At 48.8% G+C, this 18,104-nt stretch overlaps 1 protein-coding gene across 1 annotated transcript in view; it reads left to right on the top strand.

The window, feature by feature from the left end:
* Nos1 (nitric oxide synthase 1) overlaps window positions 1-18,104 on the top strand; it is a 114,672-nt gene that overhangs the window by 49,413 nt on the left and 47,155 nt on the right. Inside the window, exons 4-11 of the mRNA XM_051161628.1 lie at window positions 3,230-3,358; window positions 4,763-4,908; window positions 5,494-5,656; window positions 6,828-6,919; window positions 9,027-9,168; window positions 12,420-12,559; window positions 14,054-14,228; window positions 16,756-16,857. Of these exons, the coding sequence (XP_051017585.1) occupies window positions 3,230-3,358; window positions 4,763-4,908; window positions 5,494-5,656; window positions 6,828-6,919; window positions 9,027-9,168; window positions 12,420-12,559; window positions 14,054-14,228; window positions 16,756-16,857 (1,089 nt within the window). The remainder of the gene's footprint in view (window positions 1-3,229; window positions 3,359-4,762; window positions 4,909-5,493; window positions 5,657-6,827; window positions 6,920-9,026; window positions 9,169-12,419; window positions 12,560-14,053; window positions 14,229-16,755; window positions 16,858-18,104) is intronic.

Genomic DNA, 18,104 nt, shown 5'->3' with positions numbered 1-18,104 from the left:
GGGCTGTAGGCATATATAGGGTGTGCAGGTATATACAGGGCTGCAGGTGTATACAAGGCTGCAGAGGTATACAGGGCTGCAGGTGTATACAGGGTGTGCAGGTGTATTCAGGGCTGCAGGTGTATATAAGGTGTGTAGGTGTATTCAGGGTTGCAGATGTATACAGGGTGTGCAGGTGTATTCAGGGCTGCAGGTGTATATAAGGTGTGTAGGTGTATACAGAGCTACAGGTGTATACAGGGTATGCATGTGTATACATGGTTGCAGGTGTATGCAGTGTATGCAGGTATATACAGGGCTGCAGGTGTATGCAGGGTGTGCAGGTGTATACAGGGCTGCAGGTGTATATAAGGTGTGTAGGTGTATTCAGGGCTGCAGGTGTATAAAAGGTTGCAGGTGTATACAGGGTGTGCAGGTGTTAATACACTCATGCTTCTGGAATCGTTACAGGAAGTACTAGCCCTGGTGGTGACTCACATCATCCCAGTGCTTGGGAAGCAGAGGCCAGAGGATGACAAGCTTCAGACCCACCTAGGCTATAGGCTGTCTCTAATGAACCACCTGTGGCACCTGGGGAGGCAACAGAGGACCCATGCTAAGAACAAACAAGAAAGTCAGATATGATTGTCCTCTGATATCATCACAAATACACACACACACACACACACACACACACACACACACACACGGGAGAAGGAGAGGAAGGGAGGGAGGGAGGGAGGGAGGTGAAATCCCACCTGCAGGCTGTGCATGTGTTTAATGTATGGTAAGGTAGCTGGCAGCAGGGATTCCTAGAAACCCCTGGAAAGATTTCCAATCCAGTGGCATTTGAGTAAAGCAGCCCAGTGACAAAATTAGAAACATCCTTGGCTTTGGAGAGTCTTAAATGTTAGTATCTGTCAGTTACAACACAGGGCCACTACAGTATACAAGAAGCCATGACCAAAAAAGGAAAGAAAGAAAGAAAGAAAGAAAGAAAGAAAGAAAGAAAAGAAAGAGAAAGAAAGAAGAAGAAAGAAAGAAAAAGAAGAAAAGAAAGAAAGAAAGAAAGAAAGAAAGAAAGAAAGAAAGAACGAAAAAGACCAGGCCAGGCCTAATGGAGGAGGCCCATGGGTCCAACTATTCAGAAGGCAAATACAAAGCCAGCCTGGGAAACTTAGCATATCTCAGTGGAGAGCGCTCACTTGGCATAAGACTTCGGTTCAGTCTCGGCTACTTACAAAAGAAATAGACCACAAGGTGACCAGGGAAAAACTCACCACTGAAACTTGGGCTCTCAAATCACAATCATGGATGGCAAAATAATATTCTTGTTTGGGGTTTTATATTGAACATTGTAAAAAAAAGGGGGGGGGAAGTGTGCCTAGTTCGTGGCCTCTACAGAAGCAGGCAGGCGTGCTTTGGCTGGGGCCACAGGCTACAGAGCCCAGACACCTGCCTCAAAACAGTTGATGAGCCATACCAACTCCCCAGTGGGTGAGCATTGTCACCTGTGTGGGGCCCTCAGCCTCCTCTGGGGTTCAAATGCCCAGGCCTTTCTCTCAGGCTTCCACAACCCCCTTAGCAGAATGAGTTCAGGAAGTCTTTGCAGTGTCTGTGGGCACCCTGCCTCCTCTCATACTTTAGCAAGCTTCCAGCTAGAGCAGGTGTCACCCGGCCCAGAATCTTCCGTCATCCTACAGAAGGACACACAGCCAGGAAAGGACAAGTGTGGCCATCACCTCAGCCATTTGTGTTTTGTATCAGAGCCCCTGCCCACTACACCCTACACCTCACCCTCATACCCCACCACCCTCTGAACCTCTGCCCTCCCATCCTGGCGGAGACACCATGTCCACTGCCGGCTCTGAGATGCCTACTGTCACTCAGCCTCCAGAGCAGTAATGCAAGCCTCCCGTAGAAACACTAACAACACCCGGTTACTGAAGGAGGAAAGCTGTACTAGGTGGCACTTCCCCTTCAAAAATCAAGGTCATCAGCTCCATCGTGTGACTCACAGCTATCCTCCTGCCTCAGCCCCTCCAAGCTTTTGAGCTGTGGGCTTGACCTTTAACCTTCCTGTCCTCATTCTCCCCCTCACTGTGTACTTCTACCTCACAGGCCTCCTTGTTGGTCCCTTGTGAGTTTTGTTTCATGAGTGTGTGTGCATGGAGGTCAGAGGTCAGAGGTCACCTCAGGCATCACACCTCAGGTGCTTTCACCTTGTTGTTTTGAGACAGTGTCTCTCATTGGTGCTGAATTTACCAATTAGGCTAGACTGGCTAGCTAGCCAGTCTTGAGGATTCACCTGTTTCCACCTCTCCCCAGAACTGGGATTCCAGGCCTATATATATCATTATGACTGGTTTTTTTTGTTTTTTTTTTTTTTTTTTTTTTTTTTTTTTTTTTCACATGGGTTCCAGGAATCAGCAAACACTTTGCCCACTGAGCCAGTGTTCCAGCCCCTGGGCCTTTGAACTTTGCAACCTCATCCTGACCCCAGGATGACTCACCTCTGTCCCTCCACTTGTCGTCAAGCCCTGCCCTCCTTTGTATTCTCATTCCACCTGCTTCTTTGCATCTGGTTACTCTTTCTCTCCCATTTCAGAAGGATGAGCACACTGCAGTATGGCCAATGTCTATTCACCAAGTATGTTTGTCTGTGAGTTAGAAATTAAGATGAAGCTGGGCGTGGTGGCGCACACCTTTAATCCCAGCGCTCGGGAGGCAGAGGCAGGCAGATCGCTGCGAGTTCGAGGCCAATCTGGTCTACAAAGCGAGTCCCAGGCAGTCAAGGCTACACAGAGAGACTCTGTCTCGAAAAACCGGAAAGAAAAAAAAGAGAGAGAGAGAGAAATTAAGATGAAATGCGACCATGAGAGCCCGTGAGTTAGAGCTTACACACGCATGAGTCACACAGTGCAGATGCCTCCCTCCCTGGCTTGCCTTTTACACCATGTGCCCACCAAGTGAATGACTAGGCTTCCACAACCCCACCGTAACTATTCAAAGGCTGTTAGTTCCCTCTCAGTCACTTATTCATTCAACATCCATGGTGCATCTTCTGCGTTGGCAGCTCTGTTGGACTCTGGGAATCTTACACCTGGTACCCAGAGAAGGTTGGGCTTTTCTCTTTGTGAAGGCAATGGGTGACCCAGAGAAAACCCTAAAAAAAGCAAAGCCTTCAAGTCTCAGATAAGATGACATGGCCCCTCCAAGCCCTATGTCACATGTTCATTCTCATCTACAGCCCCCTGCCTCGGGGAAACAGTCCCCTACCAAGAATGGCAGTCCTTCCAGGTGTCCCCGCTTCCTCAAGGTCAAGAACTGGGAGACAGATGTGGTCCTCACTGACACCCTGCACCTAAAGAGCACATTGGTGAGTGTCGGGGACTGACTCACCTCACAAGAGGGGGCATCTGTGTTGGGTGGGGGGAACCCTGTGCATGGCAATGTGATTGTGATAAGTTCTACCTGTAGCCCACCCCCATGAGAGGCCAGAATCCCGACCCATGCTGTGAGGGCCAGAGAGTCACAGCTAGCATTGCCTCACAGCTCCCTGCATGCTCCACTGATGGGTTATGTGTTCATATAAAGGCTCTCAGTGTGAGCACCTTGCTCCCAGCAGAATTTAAGGGTCCCTGAGCATCCTCTGCCTCTTACAGTGTGATCACAGATGGGGTATCAAACCCACCCTTTTCATCATTTCACACCACGGTCTCTGTTCTATAACAGATTCTTAGTATTCAACATGCCAATCTATTGCCTTTCATTTTTTGCTAAAGTATGAATCTCTTGAAGGAAAAGTGTATCTGTCAGCTAGTGCAACGTAATAAGCAGGCCCCAAACTCAGCTGCTGAAAACAACTATTATGTATTACATTTTTTTCTTTTTGGTTTTTTGAGACAGGGTTTCTCTGTGTAGCCCTGGCTGTCCTGGACACACTTTGTAGACTAGGCTGGCCTCGAGCTCACAGCTATCTGCCTGCCTCTTGGGCCAGCCTGGGCTATATGAGACCTGTCTCAGGAATAATGGTGACAATGACAATATGATGATGGTGATGATGGTAATGGTGATAATGCCTTTATTAGTTGTCTTTGGTCAACATAAAATGGAATTTTTTTTTTTTTCTGGAACTGGGTGTAATGGTACATATCTGTTCTTTGGCAGACAGGCAAGAACTCAAGGCCAATCTCAGGCACACAGTGAGTTCAAGGCCAGCCTGGGCTATATGAGATGCTGTCTCAAAACAAAAAAATACATGATAGATAGATAGATAGATAAATAGATAGATAGATAGAGATACTGAGAGATGAGTGATGATAACTATATGATTAAATAAGATACATGAATAAGTAGATAGATTGTGGATACATAATAGAGTTAATAGATGATGGATGGAAGACAGGTAGATAAGTAGACATAGGTAGATGATTAATGCATAATTGATAAGTTAATATGGATGATAGATAGGTGATAGATACATTATAAATTATACATAGGTAGGTAGGTAGATAGATAGATGGGTAGATAGATAGATAATAGACGATAGAATGATGATAGGCAGGTGGTGATAGATAGATGATTGACAGAAGGTACAGGTAGAGGTGACAGAGGCAGATAGATACTAGGTTGTTGCACCAATGACTGTATGCCCCAGTGAAAAAGCCCCTTCCATAATTGACTAGTGCAAACACCTCGGGCGCACTGGTTCCCAGTCATGACATCTGCCAACCCTGGTGGGGAGAAGCCAGAATCTCACCGCCCCCCTCTTGGCCCCCAGGAAACAGGGTGCACGGAACACATCTGCATGGGCTCTATCATGCTGCCATCCCAGCACACGCGGAAGCCAGAAGATGTCCGCACAAAGGACCAGCTCTTCCCACTAGCCAAAGAATTTCTCGACCAATACTACTCATCCATTAAGAGGCAAGCACAAGGGGTTGGGCAACTGGACCAGGGGGGAAATTGCTCACTGTGCAAATGTGAGGAACTGAGTTCAGATCCCCAGCACCCTGGGGAAACCAGAGCTTGTTGCAAACTCCAGTGGTGGGGGAGGGGAAGAAGGGTGTCCTTAGAGCTCATTGGACAACCAGCCATGGGAAATCAATGAGCTCCAGGTTCAATGAGAGACCCCGCCTCAAAAAGTAAGATGCAGAGAGAGATTGAAGAAAGGCACTCACTGTTCCCCACCTCTTAAAGGCCCCATCACCCGGTAGTAGCGCAGAGCTTTGAACCTTTAACACATGCTCAAAGACACACACATGCACACACACACACACATGCACCCACATGTAGTCATAGATACACACATATACACACATGCATGCATACACATGCACCCACCCCCAAAAGCACACACATGCACACATAGATACATACATGCACACATGCATGCACGTGCACACACACACACACACACACACACACACACACACACACACACACACGGAACACTTCCAAGCCATCACATTGCGGCTCCCCCCACCCCACCCCCCATCCCTCCTCCCTCAGGTTTGGCTCCAAGGCCCACATGGACAGGCTGGAGGAGGTGAATAAGGAGATTGAGAGCACCAGCACCTACCAGCTCAAGGATACCGAGCTCATCTATGGCGCCAAGCACGCCTGGAGGAACGCCTCTCGCTGTGTGGGCAGGATCCAGTGGTCCAAGCTGCAGGTAGGTGGTGACACGCGGATGTCCGGAAGACCCTCCTGGGAGAGAGCAAGCCATGGGGGCAGATGAAACTTTGAAAGAGATTTAGTCTTGTGGTAGTTTATCAGAATGCTGCTCTTACTGAGTGAAATTGCGATACCTTTTGTTAGAACTTGGGCTGTCCTGTTTGCTGCAGACCCCACCACTCCCTTTTGCTGTCCCCTTTGCCACAAACTCCACCACTCCCTTTTGTTTCCACCTGCCAGAAGGTGTTTTCTTCTGTGTCCCTGATTTGAGTCTGTCCTAGGGAATAGCTTAAATGTTACAAGTAGATTGGTTTGTAGGATCAAGGCTTTCTGTCCGGTGGACTGTGTTACTGTATACTATACTTACTCACGGGTTTTGTTAGGACATTTTCATTTGTGTAGAGTATATTGACCGTGTTCACTCCCCACCGCCTTCTCTGGTCCCCTTCCCATTCCCAGACGACCCTCTTCTACTTCAGTGTCCTGTATTTCATTTTTTAAATGTTATTTATTTATTTTATTATGTATACAATGTTCTACCTGCATGTGTGACTGTCCACACGCTCTCATTATAGATGGCTGTGAGCCACCATGTGGTTGCTGGGAATTGAACTCAAGACCTCTGGAAGAGCAGACAGTGCTCTTAACCACTGAGCCATCTCTCCAGCCCCCTGTATTGTATTTTTACGTTCTGTGAGCCACTGACTTTAATGAGGACTGCTGACATGTGCAGAGTTATTCATTGGGGCATAGTCAACTTTCCATCTCTCCTCCACCAAAGAAAGCAAGAGGCCACCCACTGCCAGTAGCCCCTTAGGGCAGAGTGGCATCTCATGAGACCCAGCCTCCACCCTCTGTTCCAGATTATTTGAATTTTGCTTGTTTTTAAACATAAGCAGCCCATTACAGCTCGCTCCTTTCACCACCACCCCACTCTCCTAGTCATTTGCCCTCCATGCATATCCTTTTGGGGACATTTCCTGAGTTATTAGCATAGAAAAAAAGGGGTGCAATGTAGACTATTGCCTGGACCTCAAGCATGGGGGGTGCTGGCTATCCAAGAGGGGCTGCAGCTGCAGTGGGCTCAGGGTCCCCTGGAAAGGAAATCTGGCCTGGGGCTGCCAGGGAGAGAGGAGGCAGCCAGCAATTCCACCATGCACTTTCTGCAGGTGTTTGATGCCCGAGACTGCACCACGGCCCACGGTATGTTCAACTACATTTGTAACCACATCAAGTATGCCACCAACAAAGGGAACCTCAGGTGAGTTGCCATGCAAGTGGGCATGGGGATGGGGAGTTGTCCTGGAAAAGGCTGTCCCCTTCTGGGGAGATGGCTCAACTGGCAGAAATAGCCTAGCATTTCTTATCGCCTGCCCCTCCACTGATGGAAAAAACAACAACAACAATCTGAGTCTCCCAGGGCTCTAGTTCCCTGTCGCCCACAGAGAGGATGGAGGAAGTAATTAGGATTCCTGGAAAGAAGAAACTCCCATTTCTAAGTAGAGCCAGCTCTCACAGCATCCCACCCCCCCCCCCCTGCTGCCCAGGGCTGCCTCCCATTCCTTGGGGCACTATGTCTTCCAGTTCTGTCCTATGTAGCCCTACCTTGTGCTTCTGTACCAATACAAGGAACATAGCCTGCTGGGAGCCAGTTAAGGCAGCGAGGCAGGCACCTTGGTCTGTGACTTTCAGGCTGGCCTCAGCTGGTGCCTCACAGCTGAGCACCACTACCACCCCCCTTGTCCACAGCTGGCTGCACTTGTCAGTCCCACTGGTGACATCTGTTTCCCCCCACACACCCTAGGCTGCCCTGAGCTCATGCAGAGGGGGGCTTGTCTATCTCCGGCATGGATTTCCTTGCTGCCTAAGCCACTAATAAGAACAAAAATCACTTGTGTGCAAGGAATTGGTAGTTAGGAATCTTTCCTAAGTAACCTCATCCTGATACATCAGAGAAGTTTCTAGCAAGTGGCTGGAGAGGCAGATCAATTGATTGAAAGGTGTTTTTTGCACAAGCATTGGGGGTCTGAGTTCGAATCCAGAACCCACGTTTAAAAAGCCAAGCATAGTGGCACATGCTTGCCACCCCAGTGCCAAGGAAGTGGAGGCAGGGGGATTCTGAGTGTTGCTGTCCAGTCAGCCAAGCACAACAGGTGAGCTCCAGGGTGAGTGAGAAGCCTTGTCTCAAAAGGCACAGTGGGCCTCTGGCCTCCATGTATGTGCATGTGTACACGTGCACACACACACACACACACACACACACACACACACACACACGCGGGGGGGGGGGCCTTTCAGCATATTCTAAACCGAAGCTAAACCTTCAAATTGCTTAGGAGACATTCTTGTGGTTTTCAAGGGACCCTATCAGCCAGCAAAAGGAGAGGTCACCCCACATTCCGCAGCTGTGTTCTATGATGTATTTTGTGTGGAGTGGGTATCTTCATGAGAGCTAACTGAAAAAAAAAAAAAAAAACACTTAGGATTTCTTCTTAAGTTTTAAACCTCCTGTCTAAAAACTGCGACAGACACAGGAGAGTGTATGCTGCAAACTTAAGTAGTATATGCCTAAGGGAGTGACTCAACAGAGCAGGCCTTCAAACTGCCCCAGGGAAGCAGGCGAGGGGCGTGGCAGTGCTTCCAGTCTCCCTCCATCTCAAATCCCACACTGGGCACGGCCTCCGACTCACAATGTGTGGCTCTGGTGTTTATAAACAGGCTTCTCAAATGCATGGGCACACAAACAGGCTCTGGCTGGTGGCCACCTACAGACATAGCCGCGCGTCTTCACGCCAGAGGGAAGGCAGCTTGCTTCGTTCTTTGTTGTCTCCCATGTGCAGCAGAGAGATTTTTGCCTGCAAGGGTGGAACCTGGGCTTTGGCTCAGTGAATTGCCTTTAGCTGGGACTCTAGCCTCACCCTCAGGCCTGAGGCAGTGACGTCATGGCTTGAGACTGCTGAGTTCCCTTACCTACAGAGTAATACCTACAGAATGCACTCAGAAACAGGGTCCAGCGACCCCCATCTGGGATACTGCTTGTGGAAATAGAATCTAGTACAGCCATGGGTGTGAGCCTGTGACAGCAAAGAGGGACACGACCTTAGAGGAAGCATATGCCCTGCAGTGTGTGGTGACACATATCTCTCATGCCAGCCCTCGGGACACTGAGGCAGGAGGATCACAACTTCAAAGCCAGGTTGTGTGTGTTCCTGCCTTCCACCTTACACAGACTAAGGGTTCTGTTGGAGGACCTGGTGACTCCGTCCCACACCTCGGGGGACCTGAACATCTGATCTCCAGCTTTGCCGCTGTGTCCTCCAAAGGGCAAGTCCCACCCTAGTCACTCCCACCCTCTCCCCTCTCCCAAGGTCGGCCATCACCATATTCCCTCAGAGGACTGATGGCAAGCATGACTTCCGGGTGTGGAACTCGCAGCTCATCCGCTATGCTGGCTACAAGCAGCCAGATGGCTCTACCTTGGGGGACCCCGCCAATGTGCAGTTTACAGAGGTGAGCCTGGGTACCCCAAGCCTATCCCTGGCTGGACTTTCAGTCCCCTCCCCAATGCTTTTCCTGTTTAACATTTTTATCCCAGAGGGGTCCAGTCAGCAAGAAACAGGACCCAGTCCTCAGACCTGCTCTGGCACAGGACCCCCCCTCAACTCCATCCCTCTGGTTCCATTGCAGCCATTTGGCCATTTTCATGGCATGGCCTCCCCTAACCCTCCCTACGGGAGCTTTTGGCCCCTTTCAGAGTTGAATAGACTGAGCCTTGCCAATGCCAAGGAACTGATCCTGAACTTGCCTAGCACCCCAGAGTAGGTCCCCCAGCCTCCCACCAGTAGAAATGGCCGGAGAAGCCACATTCCAGGCCACCTTTCCTGAGCTGACATACATAGCTCCTTCACATGCTGAGTGATGATGAGAGCTGAAGTCAGGTGTGGTGGTGCAGGACTTTAATCTCAGCATTTGGGAGGCAGAAGCAGGGGGATTTCTATGACTTCGAGGTCAGCCTGGTCTGCCAAGTGAGTTCTGGGACAGCCAGGGCTGTTCCACAGAGAGGGGTTAGTTTGAACTGTCATTCCTTCCTGGAGCAGGCTTGAGTCTCCCCAGGCAACTGTACAACACACACTGAGGATCACAATTAATAAAAACTACCAAGAGGACCAAGACTGTCCATCTCCTCTCCCAGGGTCCCTTCCATGTGGACATGGTGACACTCAGTCCCAGGAAGAGACACTGTTGAGTGGGACATGCCCAGTGGGACAGGGCAACAGACATATGTCAATGCCCATGTCCCCCTTTATTCAACCCACACACACACCCTGCTTTCCCTCCCCCTCCCCTGCATGCTGACTTCATATGCATAAGGCTTTTCTCATTGAAATGTGATAATCCTGGGAACTGGCTGTAACCAGGGCAACCAGGAGCTGCACCTGTGCACTCAGAGCCTGGGCCAGACTCCCCAGACTCCTTTCCACTTGGCTGAGCGCTAACTGCTAAGCGTGTAGTTGGCTGACCTTGCCTCCTGCTTAGCTGAACAGTAGCATGTACTGTAATCTCTTCTTCCTTATCTGTGTCCAGAACCTTCCCTGACCAGGATTCGTTCTCCTGGCTCCCATTCACACAGCACAAAGAAACATCTCAAGCCTGGCCACATTGTTATATGGAACCCTGTACTTCCCCAGTGTTGTGCACACATGCATGTGGCTATAAGCATGCTATATAGCCAGCCTCAAACAAGAGGTCTCCAAGATGATAAAAAAACAAAACAAAACAAAACAAAAACAAAAAAACAAAAAGGAAACAGCTCATTAATAATCTTTTAAAAATAATTTATTTAATTTTATGGGCTTGGTGTGAGGGTGTCAGATTCCCTGGGATTGAAGTTACAGACAGTTGTGAGCTGTCATGTGGGTCCTGGGAATTGAACCCAGGTCCTCTGGGAGGACAGCCAGTGCCCTTAACGGCTGAGCCATCTATCCAGTCTCCCATTGATAGTCATATATTGAGTATATTTTGAAATTATAATAGTAGGGTAGAGGAGACTAGCATATTAATAAATTAGAAAACTTAATAAATTAATATATTCGATTTTACTATTAAGTATCATATTTGAATATATTCACTTCGGTCATTTTGTCATTCTCAGTGCACCATGGTGGTACACACCTGTAATTTCAGCACTCAGGAGACTGAGGTAGAAGGCTTGTGAGTTTGGGACCAGCCTGAGCTATATTTATAGTGAGACTCGGTCTCAACAACAGAAATAGGGTTAGAGAGGTGGCTTGGTAGGTAAAAGGCTGGCTGCAGTGACACACATCTATAACCCCTGCACAGAGGAGGTGGAGGCAGGAGCATCATGCTTGGTGCCTGCCAATCTAGCCAAGTCAGTGAGCTCCAGGTGTAGTCAGAGGCCCAATTCATATGGTAGAGCCCAACATGGTAGCACACACCTCAATCCCAGCACTCAGGAGTCAGAGACAGATGGGTTTCTGGGGTTCTGGGGCCAGCCTGATTTACTTAGTGAGTTCCAGGACAGCCTGCTCTATGTAGTGAGACCCTCGGGGCTGGAGAAATGGTTCTGCGGTTTAGATCACTGGTGGTCTGCCATTGGACCTTAGCTCAATTCCCATGAATCATATGGTGACTCACAACCCCTCTATAGCTTATAATGCCCTCTTCTAGCCTCTGCAGGCAGGCACCAGGGACATGCCTGCGCATAGACATACACCCTAGCAAAACACCAGCATAGACAGGTGTGGTGGCGCACGCCTTTAATCCCAGCTCTCAGGAGGCAGAGGCAGGTTGATCGCTGTGAGTTCGAAGCCAGCCTGGTCTACAAAGCAAGTTCAGGACAGCCAGGGCTGCAAAGAAAAACCCTGCCTTGGAAAAAAAAAAAAAAACCCACCCACATACATAAAATAATAATAATAATAATAATAATAATAATAATAATAATAATAATAATAATAATAATGACTTTTAAAAAGACCCTGTCCGAAATAAAATAAGGTGGAGATGATAAGTCTGCACATATAAACACATATACAGTACACACATACCACAGAGAGAATTTAAAATCAAATAATGAAATATATATAATTAGTAAGTTAATGTTGCTATTTAATGTACTTTATTATGTTCTATAAACATAGATTTAATATATTTAGTAAATGAACAAATGCCATCTTATTTAAGTTTTAGTGTCAAATGTCTGATTAAAAATCTTAATCCATTCTTAATGAATTATTATTCACGTAAGGTATACTGTTGGATTTAAAATGCAGTATTTTATGAAATGAGCTTTGCTTCCCAGGTTTTTTTTAAAAAAGAAGTTTCCAGAACATTTTATCTCCTGTGTCTCACTGTGCCCGTGGACAGCTGTGCGTGTGTTTTCTACAGTGAGCCACAGCACTGGAGGTTTTCTTTGTAACTTGCGGTACTTAACGCCACACATAAAAGCTAGCCCATGGGGGGGTACCATAGTCAGACACGGCCTTCATTCCCTCAGTGTGCCCAGCCAGTACAGCTGACCCTCTCTGCAGAGGACTGCCCTGTGTTCCCTGAGGAAGTTGCCCTGACTCTATGGTGAGGTCAGAGAGCTCTTGTTAAGGAGGCATTTGCGGCTTTCAAGCACCTTTCATGGTACAGAGGCCGCAGAGGGCTTTCGTGAAGACCTCTGCTTGCCCCAGCCCCTCTTCCTGCTGTGTTTGGAGGGGCAGGGATAGAAGTGAGTGACAGGAGGACTCTGTTTGTAGATCTGTGTCCAGCAGGGCTGGAAAGCCCCAAGAGGCCGCTTCGACGTTCTGCCGCTACTGCTCCAGGCAAACGGCAGTGACCCTGAGCTCTTCCAGATCCCCCCGGAGCTGGTGCTGGAAGTACCCATCAGGCACCCCAAGTAAGAATGATTACCATTGGGTTGGGGGATTCCCTGATGACCTCCTCTGTCCATCTCATGACCCCCACCCCAGGTTCTCTGCAGCCCCAACAGGCAGCAAGAGGCTCCTGGGGCCCATCCTGGCTGTCAGACGAAAGGTCCTTCTGAACTGACCTGGACCAGGAGATGCATTTATTTCTAAGCAACTCCGTGACCAGCCCTCTGCCCAGCCCCTGGGGTCACAAGAGTAGACATACCTACTGTCTTGCTGTGGACATAGACATCCAATAGAGGAAATTGTATTCAATGGCTGGCCCTGGGTGAGCCAAAGAGAGGCAGAATCTGAGCCCAGAAGTAGCCTGGAGACCAAGGTCAGAGAATCAGGCAGCTTGTGCACTTTAAGAGTGAATGATACGCTAGGCTGGTGAGATGGCTCAGCAGGTGAAGGAGCTTGCCGCCAAGCCTGAGTTCTTGAGTTTGATCCCAGGGCCCAAACAGTCAAAGAGCAGAACTGCCTCCTATAAACTGCCCTCTAGTGCGCGTGTGTTCATGCACATGTGTGTGTGCGTGCGCATGGGTGTGCGTACATGCGTACACATGCAGTAAATAAAATGTAATTACAAAATGAAAGAAGGAAAGCCACCGTGAGGTGCTAGACTGGAGCCAAAACCAAGGGAGGGTTGCTAAGAAACTGAGATCGCATGCAAAATAGATGTTACACATCAAGTTAATTAATTTTAATCTATTATGAACTGTATCTCAACTTTTAAATAAAAACAGGCTTCAGCCTGGCCCGAGGGTGTGATGAGACAGGTGAGTCACACAAGAGGGAGCCTGTCTATTTAAAGAGGGCCTCTTTTTTAATGTTTTTTTTTTTTTAAGTGTGAATTCATTTAAAATACCTCATACACAAATAACAGTGCTGATCTTGTTGGCTACGTCTCTGGGGGACTTACAGTGTTACACCTGGCACCGGTACCCCACCTGCCCTGCCTGAGTCTTCCCTGGACAGAGAACACCTATCTGAGGCTCCTGATACATTGGAACACAGCCAGATGCCTAGGTGCCCCTTGGCTCCCTCAAGTTCCTTGCTAGGCCTGTCCAACCCGCTCTGCAGTCCTCAGTCCATCCGGCCTCAGCACTAGCTTCAGGGATCACTATGTCCCTGCCTCTGTGGTTTGTGTCCAAAAGGGGAAGACCGTAGACACAGTTCCTAAAATACCCAGTTCCAAAAAAGTGCCATAAAAGGGGAAATGTGAGCTCACGTGACCCAGCTGGACATCAGGACGGTTTCCCAGAGCTAGGAACATTTAGCTGGGAATCAAGAATAGAGTTAGAAATGAAGGCGCGGGAGAGGAGAGATACTGGGAAGAAGGGCCTGTCGATAATCAGGTTATGTGCATGGCCCCCAGAGTACTGTGCCTGCAGCACCCCCCAGCCTGAGGATGCTGTGGCCACGCATCTGCTGGGGAGACACCTGCTGCGTGCTGAGCGAGAGCACCTTGCTTTCCGCAGATTTGACTGGTTCAAGGACCTGGGGCTCAAATGGTATGGCCTCCCCGCCGTCTCTAACATGCTGCTGGAGATCGGGGGCCTGGAGTTCAGCGCTTGTCCCTTCAGCGGCTGGTACATGGGCACAGAGATCGGCGTCCGTGACTACTGTGACAACTCTCGATACAACATCCTAGAGGTGAGGTCCCCCGATGGTCCCCAAATGCGGGGACAGAGGACACCGCTCAACTCAGCAGCTTTGGGGATGGGAGATCGGGCAGGGCTGAGACAGAACTGCAATCCTGGTGAATCTTCCAGAAATGCCTGAAGCACCTGTGGCTTTCCTAGCGATGGCTGAAGTGGCAAATAGCACAGCCGCCACCACCACAGAGAACACTGTGTAAGGTCCTTGACGTGCACTAGGATTCCCTGGGCGCCTTCAGATGTGAAAATCTGCAGATGGGCAGAGAGGTGACTCAGCTGGTCAAGTGTTTCCCGCCCAAAGCATGAGAGCCTGAATTGAATCCCTAGAAATCCCATTTTACAAGCCGGGCATGGTAGTGGGTCTTACAATCCAGGAGCATGGAGATGGGTAGGACTCTGGAGCTTGCCAGCCAAGTACCCTACCTAGCCTACTCGGGAAGTTCCAGGCCAGTGTGAGAGCCGGCCTCAGAAAACAAGGTGGCTAGCGCCTGAAGGACAACAGTGGCACTGGAGGCTGCTCTCTGGCCTCTACATGAACATACATGTATGTTCACACACACACACACATACACACACACACACCTCAGATTCCCAAGTCCCATATACAAAACACTGGTATTTGCACTAAGCCTCGCGATCTTTGGATTGTCTGCAGCTGACATACAATTCTAGACAGAGTGTAGCAGTACAAATGGCTGCCACTCTATAGTTTAAGGTACAGGGAAATAGCTCCACCTGCTCTGTACAGATGAGATTCTTTTGAATTATTTTGGTCCAGGGTGGTCTGATCACGCAGCTGAGTGCTGGGCGTGGAAGGCTGGCTGGGTGCCGGGTGTGTGCCGGGAGGATTGGGGTTTTTGGTGTACTGGTTCCTTTGGTTTTTGTTTTTCCTGTTTGTTTCTGCAGTGCTGGGCTTGAGCTGAGGTCCCTGAGCACACTAGGCAAGCCCTCTACCACTGAGCTATCCCCCCAAGCCCTGCTATGTTTGGGGCAGGTTTTTGTTGTTGTTGTTGTTATTTTACTTGCAACAGTCAGCCTTGTTTCCCAAGAGGTTACAGAGAGACTCAGAAGTCAAGGATGGACTTGGATCACGCAGTCTATCGGTGACAGGTTGGAATTAGAACTCAGAGCCAAGCACTACATTTATGCTGTTAGAACAAACTCATGTCGCTAGGCTTGTAAGCCACGCCTATAAGCCTGTACTTGGAGGTAGAACTAGGTAGATTAGGCGCTCCGGGCTGTCCTCTGCTCCACTGCAAGTTCTGGGCTAGCCTGGGCTACATGAGACCCTATTCCAAGAACATGTAAAATAAATCAATGGCACGGCCATAGTCCATAGAATTTATATGCTGTTGGTCTTGGTGTGTGTGTGGGGGGGGGGTGGCCTGGTTATCAGAATTTTCAAGCTCCCTAGTAGATGGACAACAGTATATAAAAAAACTTCTGGCAAGAAAGAAAAACACTCCCCCTCAGTCACAGTCATAGGGGAGGGGAGTAAGGGGAAAATGAGAGGGAGGGAGGAATGGGAGGATACAAGGGATAGGATAACAATTGAGATGTAATATGAATAAATTAATAAAATATATTTTTAAAAAAGAAAGAAAAATGTTAGACAGTTGTATCCTGATTCAAGTGACAGCTGGAAGTTTGGTTTTTGAGTTTTGGGTTTTGGTTTTTCTTCAAGCCAAGTGGAACGTTTTTTCAACAAGTTTTTATTCTTTTTGTCAAAGTAACATTGCACCACACCTGGCTGTGTATGTACCCTTCCCTGTACCTGAAATTGCAAAGACTTTAAACAGATTTACATAAAGCAGGAGCCAGTCACTTTCTGCAGACGTGTCCCTGATTACGATCCAAGCTAAACTGAAAGCCTTTACCTCGGACAGTGAGTTAATAAGTCCGCTCTCTGCTCTCTGCCTCACCTCATGACCACCATGGCCCGTCATTTCCAGCTGCTGGATACAGTGGCAGCCAGGGCCAAGGAGCAATTTACCCAAATTGAGCGATGGTAGCTTCTGAGCGTAGTAAAGAGACCTGGGCTCCCACCGGCAGCTAGCCTTGATAACCAAAGGGAAAGGCACAACTTTAATTAAGGAATGTGCCTCCGGGCCTCTGACGCTGTGACCCAGGTGCTCATTTCCATTAGGTCAAATACTAATGCCAGGATGTAGTTATTTCTACTTATTTTGCTAGGATGTCTTCGACTTAGAAAGCAGCAGCTAGCTCTCAGGTCTCCAGGGCTCAAGTATTAGGGCGTTAATGCATTCTCCGCCATTGACTGGCATATGAGTTTTAGCAGCTTAAGGGCAAGCCATGTCTCTTTAGCTAACTGGGTTGTCAATAGTAAATCCTTGGAACCCGTGAGTGAGCCAGTCAGCCTCTGAATGGGTTAACTAATTGATTAATTATTGATTGACTGATTGATTGATTGACTAAGAAGCCCACTCACAACACTGCTGTCTTTGGCCTGAAATCCAGAGTTAGGCAGCCTGTTCAAGTCGATGTTTTCTTCACCCTTCCAGGAAGTAGCCAAGAAGATGGATCTGGACATGGGGAAGACATCCTCGCTGTGGAAGGACCAGGCGCTGGTGGAGATCAACATCGCTGTTCTGTACAGCTTCCAGGTACCCTGGGCCCCAGCACCAAGGTCAAGCATCAGAGCAGAGAGGGACAAAAGGACCTTCAAGAGCAGCGGTTTTCAACCTGTGGGTTGAACGACCCTTTCACAGGAGTCGCCAAAGACCGTCGGAAAACACAGAAATTAACACTGCGATTCACGGCAGTAGCCAAAGTTATAGTTATGGAGTAGCTATGAAAATAATGTTACAGTTGGTGGTGGTGAGGTCACCACAACATGAGGAACCGTATGAAAGGGTAGCGGTGTCAGGAAGGTTGAGATTCGCTGCTGTAGAGACTCTGAACAGAGGGTCAAGAGTTCTGCCTAGCAAGGCCGGCCTTTTGGGGGCTGGAGAGATGGCTCAGTCAGTCAAGTGCTGGCTTCACAAGCATGGGGTCCTAAATTCAATCCTCAGAGCGAGCCCACATAGAGGGGGTGAATGTTTGTGACACTAGCGATGGTGAGAGAGGAGGTAGAGATGCCTGGGTCCTCACTGGCCATCCAGCCTAGCACTCCCTGGTAAAGTTCCAGGCCAATGAGAGGCTCTGTCTCAAACAGACATTTGAGGAATGACATCCAAAGTCCCCCCTCTGACCTTCATATGCACATATGTACACATGCACCATCATACAAACTTGAATATATAAACACACAAAAAAGATAAAAGAAAAAAATCACTTTCAGGGATTCCCATATGTCAGTGTGACCTACTTTCTGTCCACAATGCCTTCCTGTCGTGTGGGCCTTGGCAGGGTAGACATTTGATGGAGAGAGGTGGCAGGAAGTCCTGGACTTAGTGCTTAAGATTCTGCAGTTTGGTGACAGTGTCTCCATGCTTTGTCACTTCCTTGAAAGTCAGAGTTTCCCACCACAGGGACAACACCTCTCCTCGCTCTCAGCCTCATAGCTCCCAGCACCCCCATAAGGAGTTATAGTAAGATGGCTGGAAAATACACCACCACCTAGACCATGCTGAGTCTGAGTCCAAGGTGGGCAGTGTTAGCATGCCAAGGTACTAATTGGAATCTTCGGGGCCACTTTGGAACTTGACATCAGCCCCCTCCTGGTAGACAGGAGAGACAAGCGTGTTCGTTCAGACCTCGGGTGGGTGTGACTAGCTAGAGCAGGCAGCTCACAGAGTGTCACAGGGCAGAGACCTGTGTGGGTGGCGAGGCAAGAAGCCACCTCCCAAGAAGCTGTGGGAATGAACAGAACATGGCCCCTGGTGGAGACTCTCAGGACATAGGAGAAGGG

The sequence above is a fragment of the Acomys russatus genome, chromosome 19 (assembly GCF_903995435.1).
Source record: "Acomys russatus chromosome 19, mAcoRus1.1, whole genome shotgun sequence".
NCBI lineage: Eukaryota > Metazoa > Chordata > Mammalia > Rodentia > Muridae > Acomys > Acomys russatus.
This window is presented reverse-complemented; position numbering and strand designations above follow the sequence as displayed.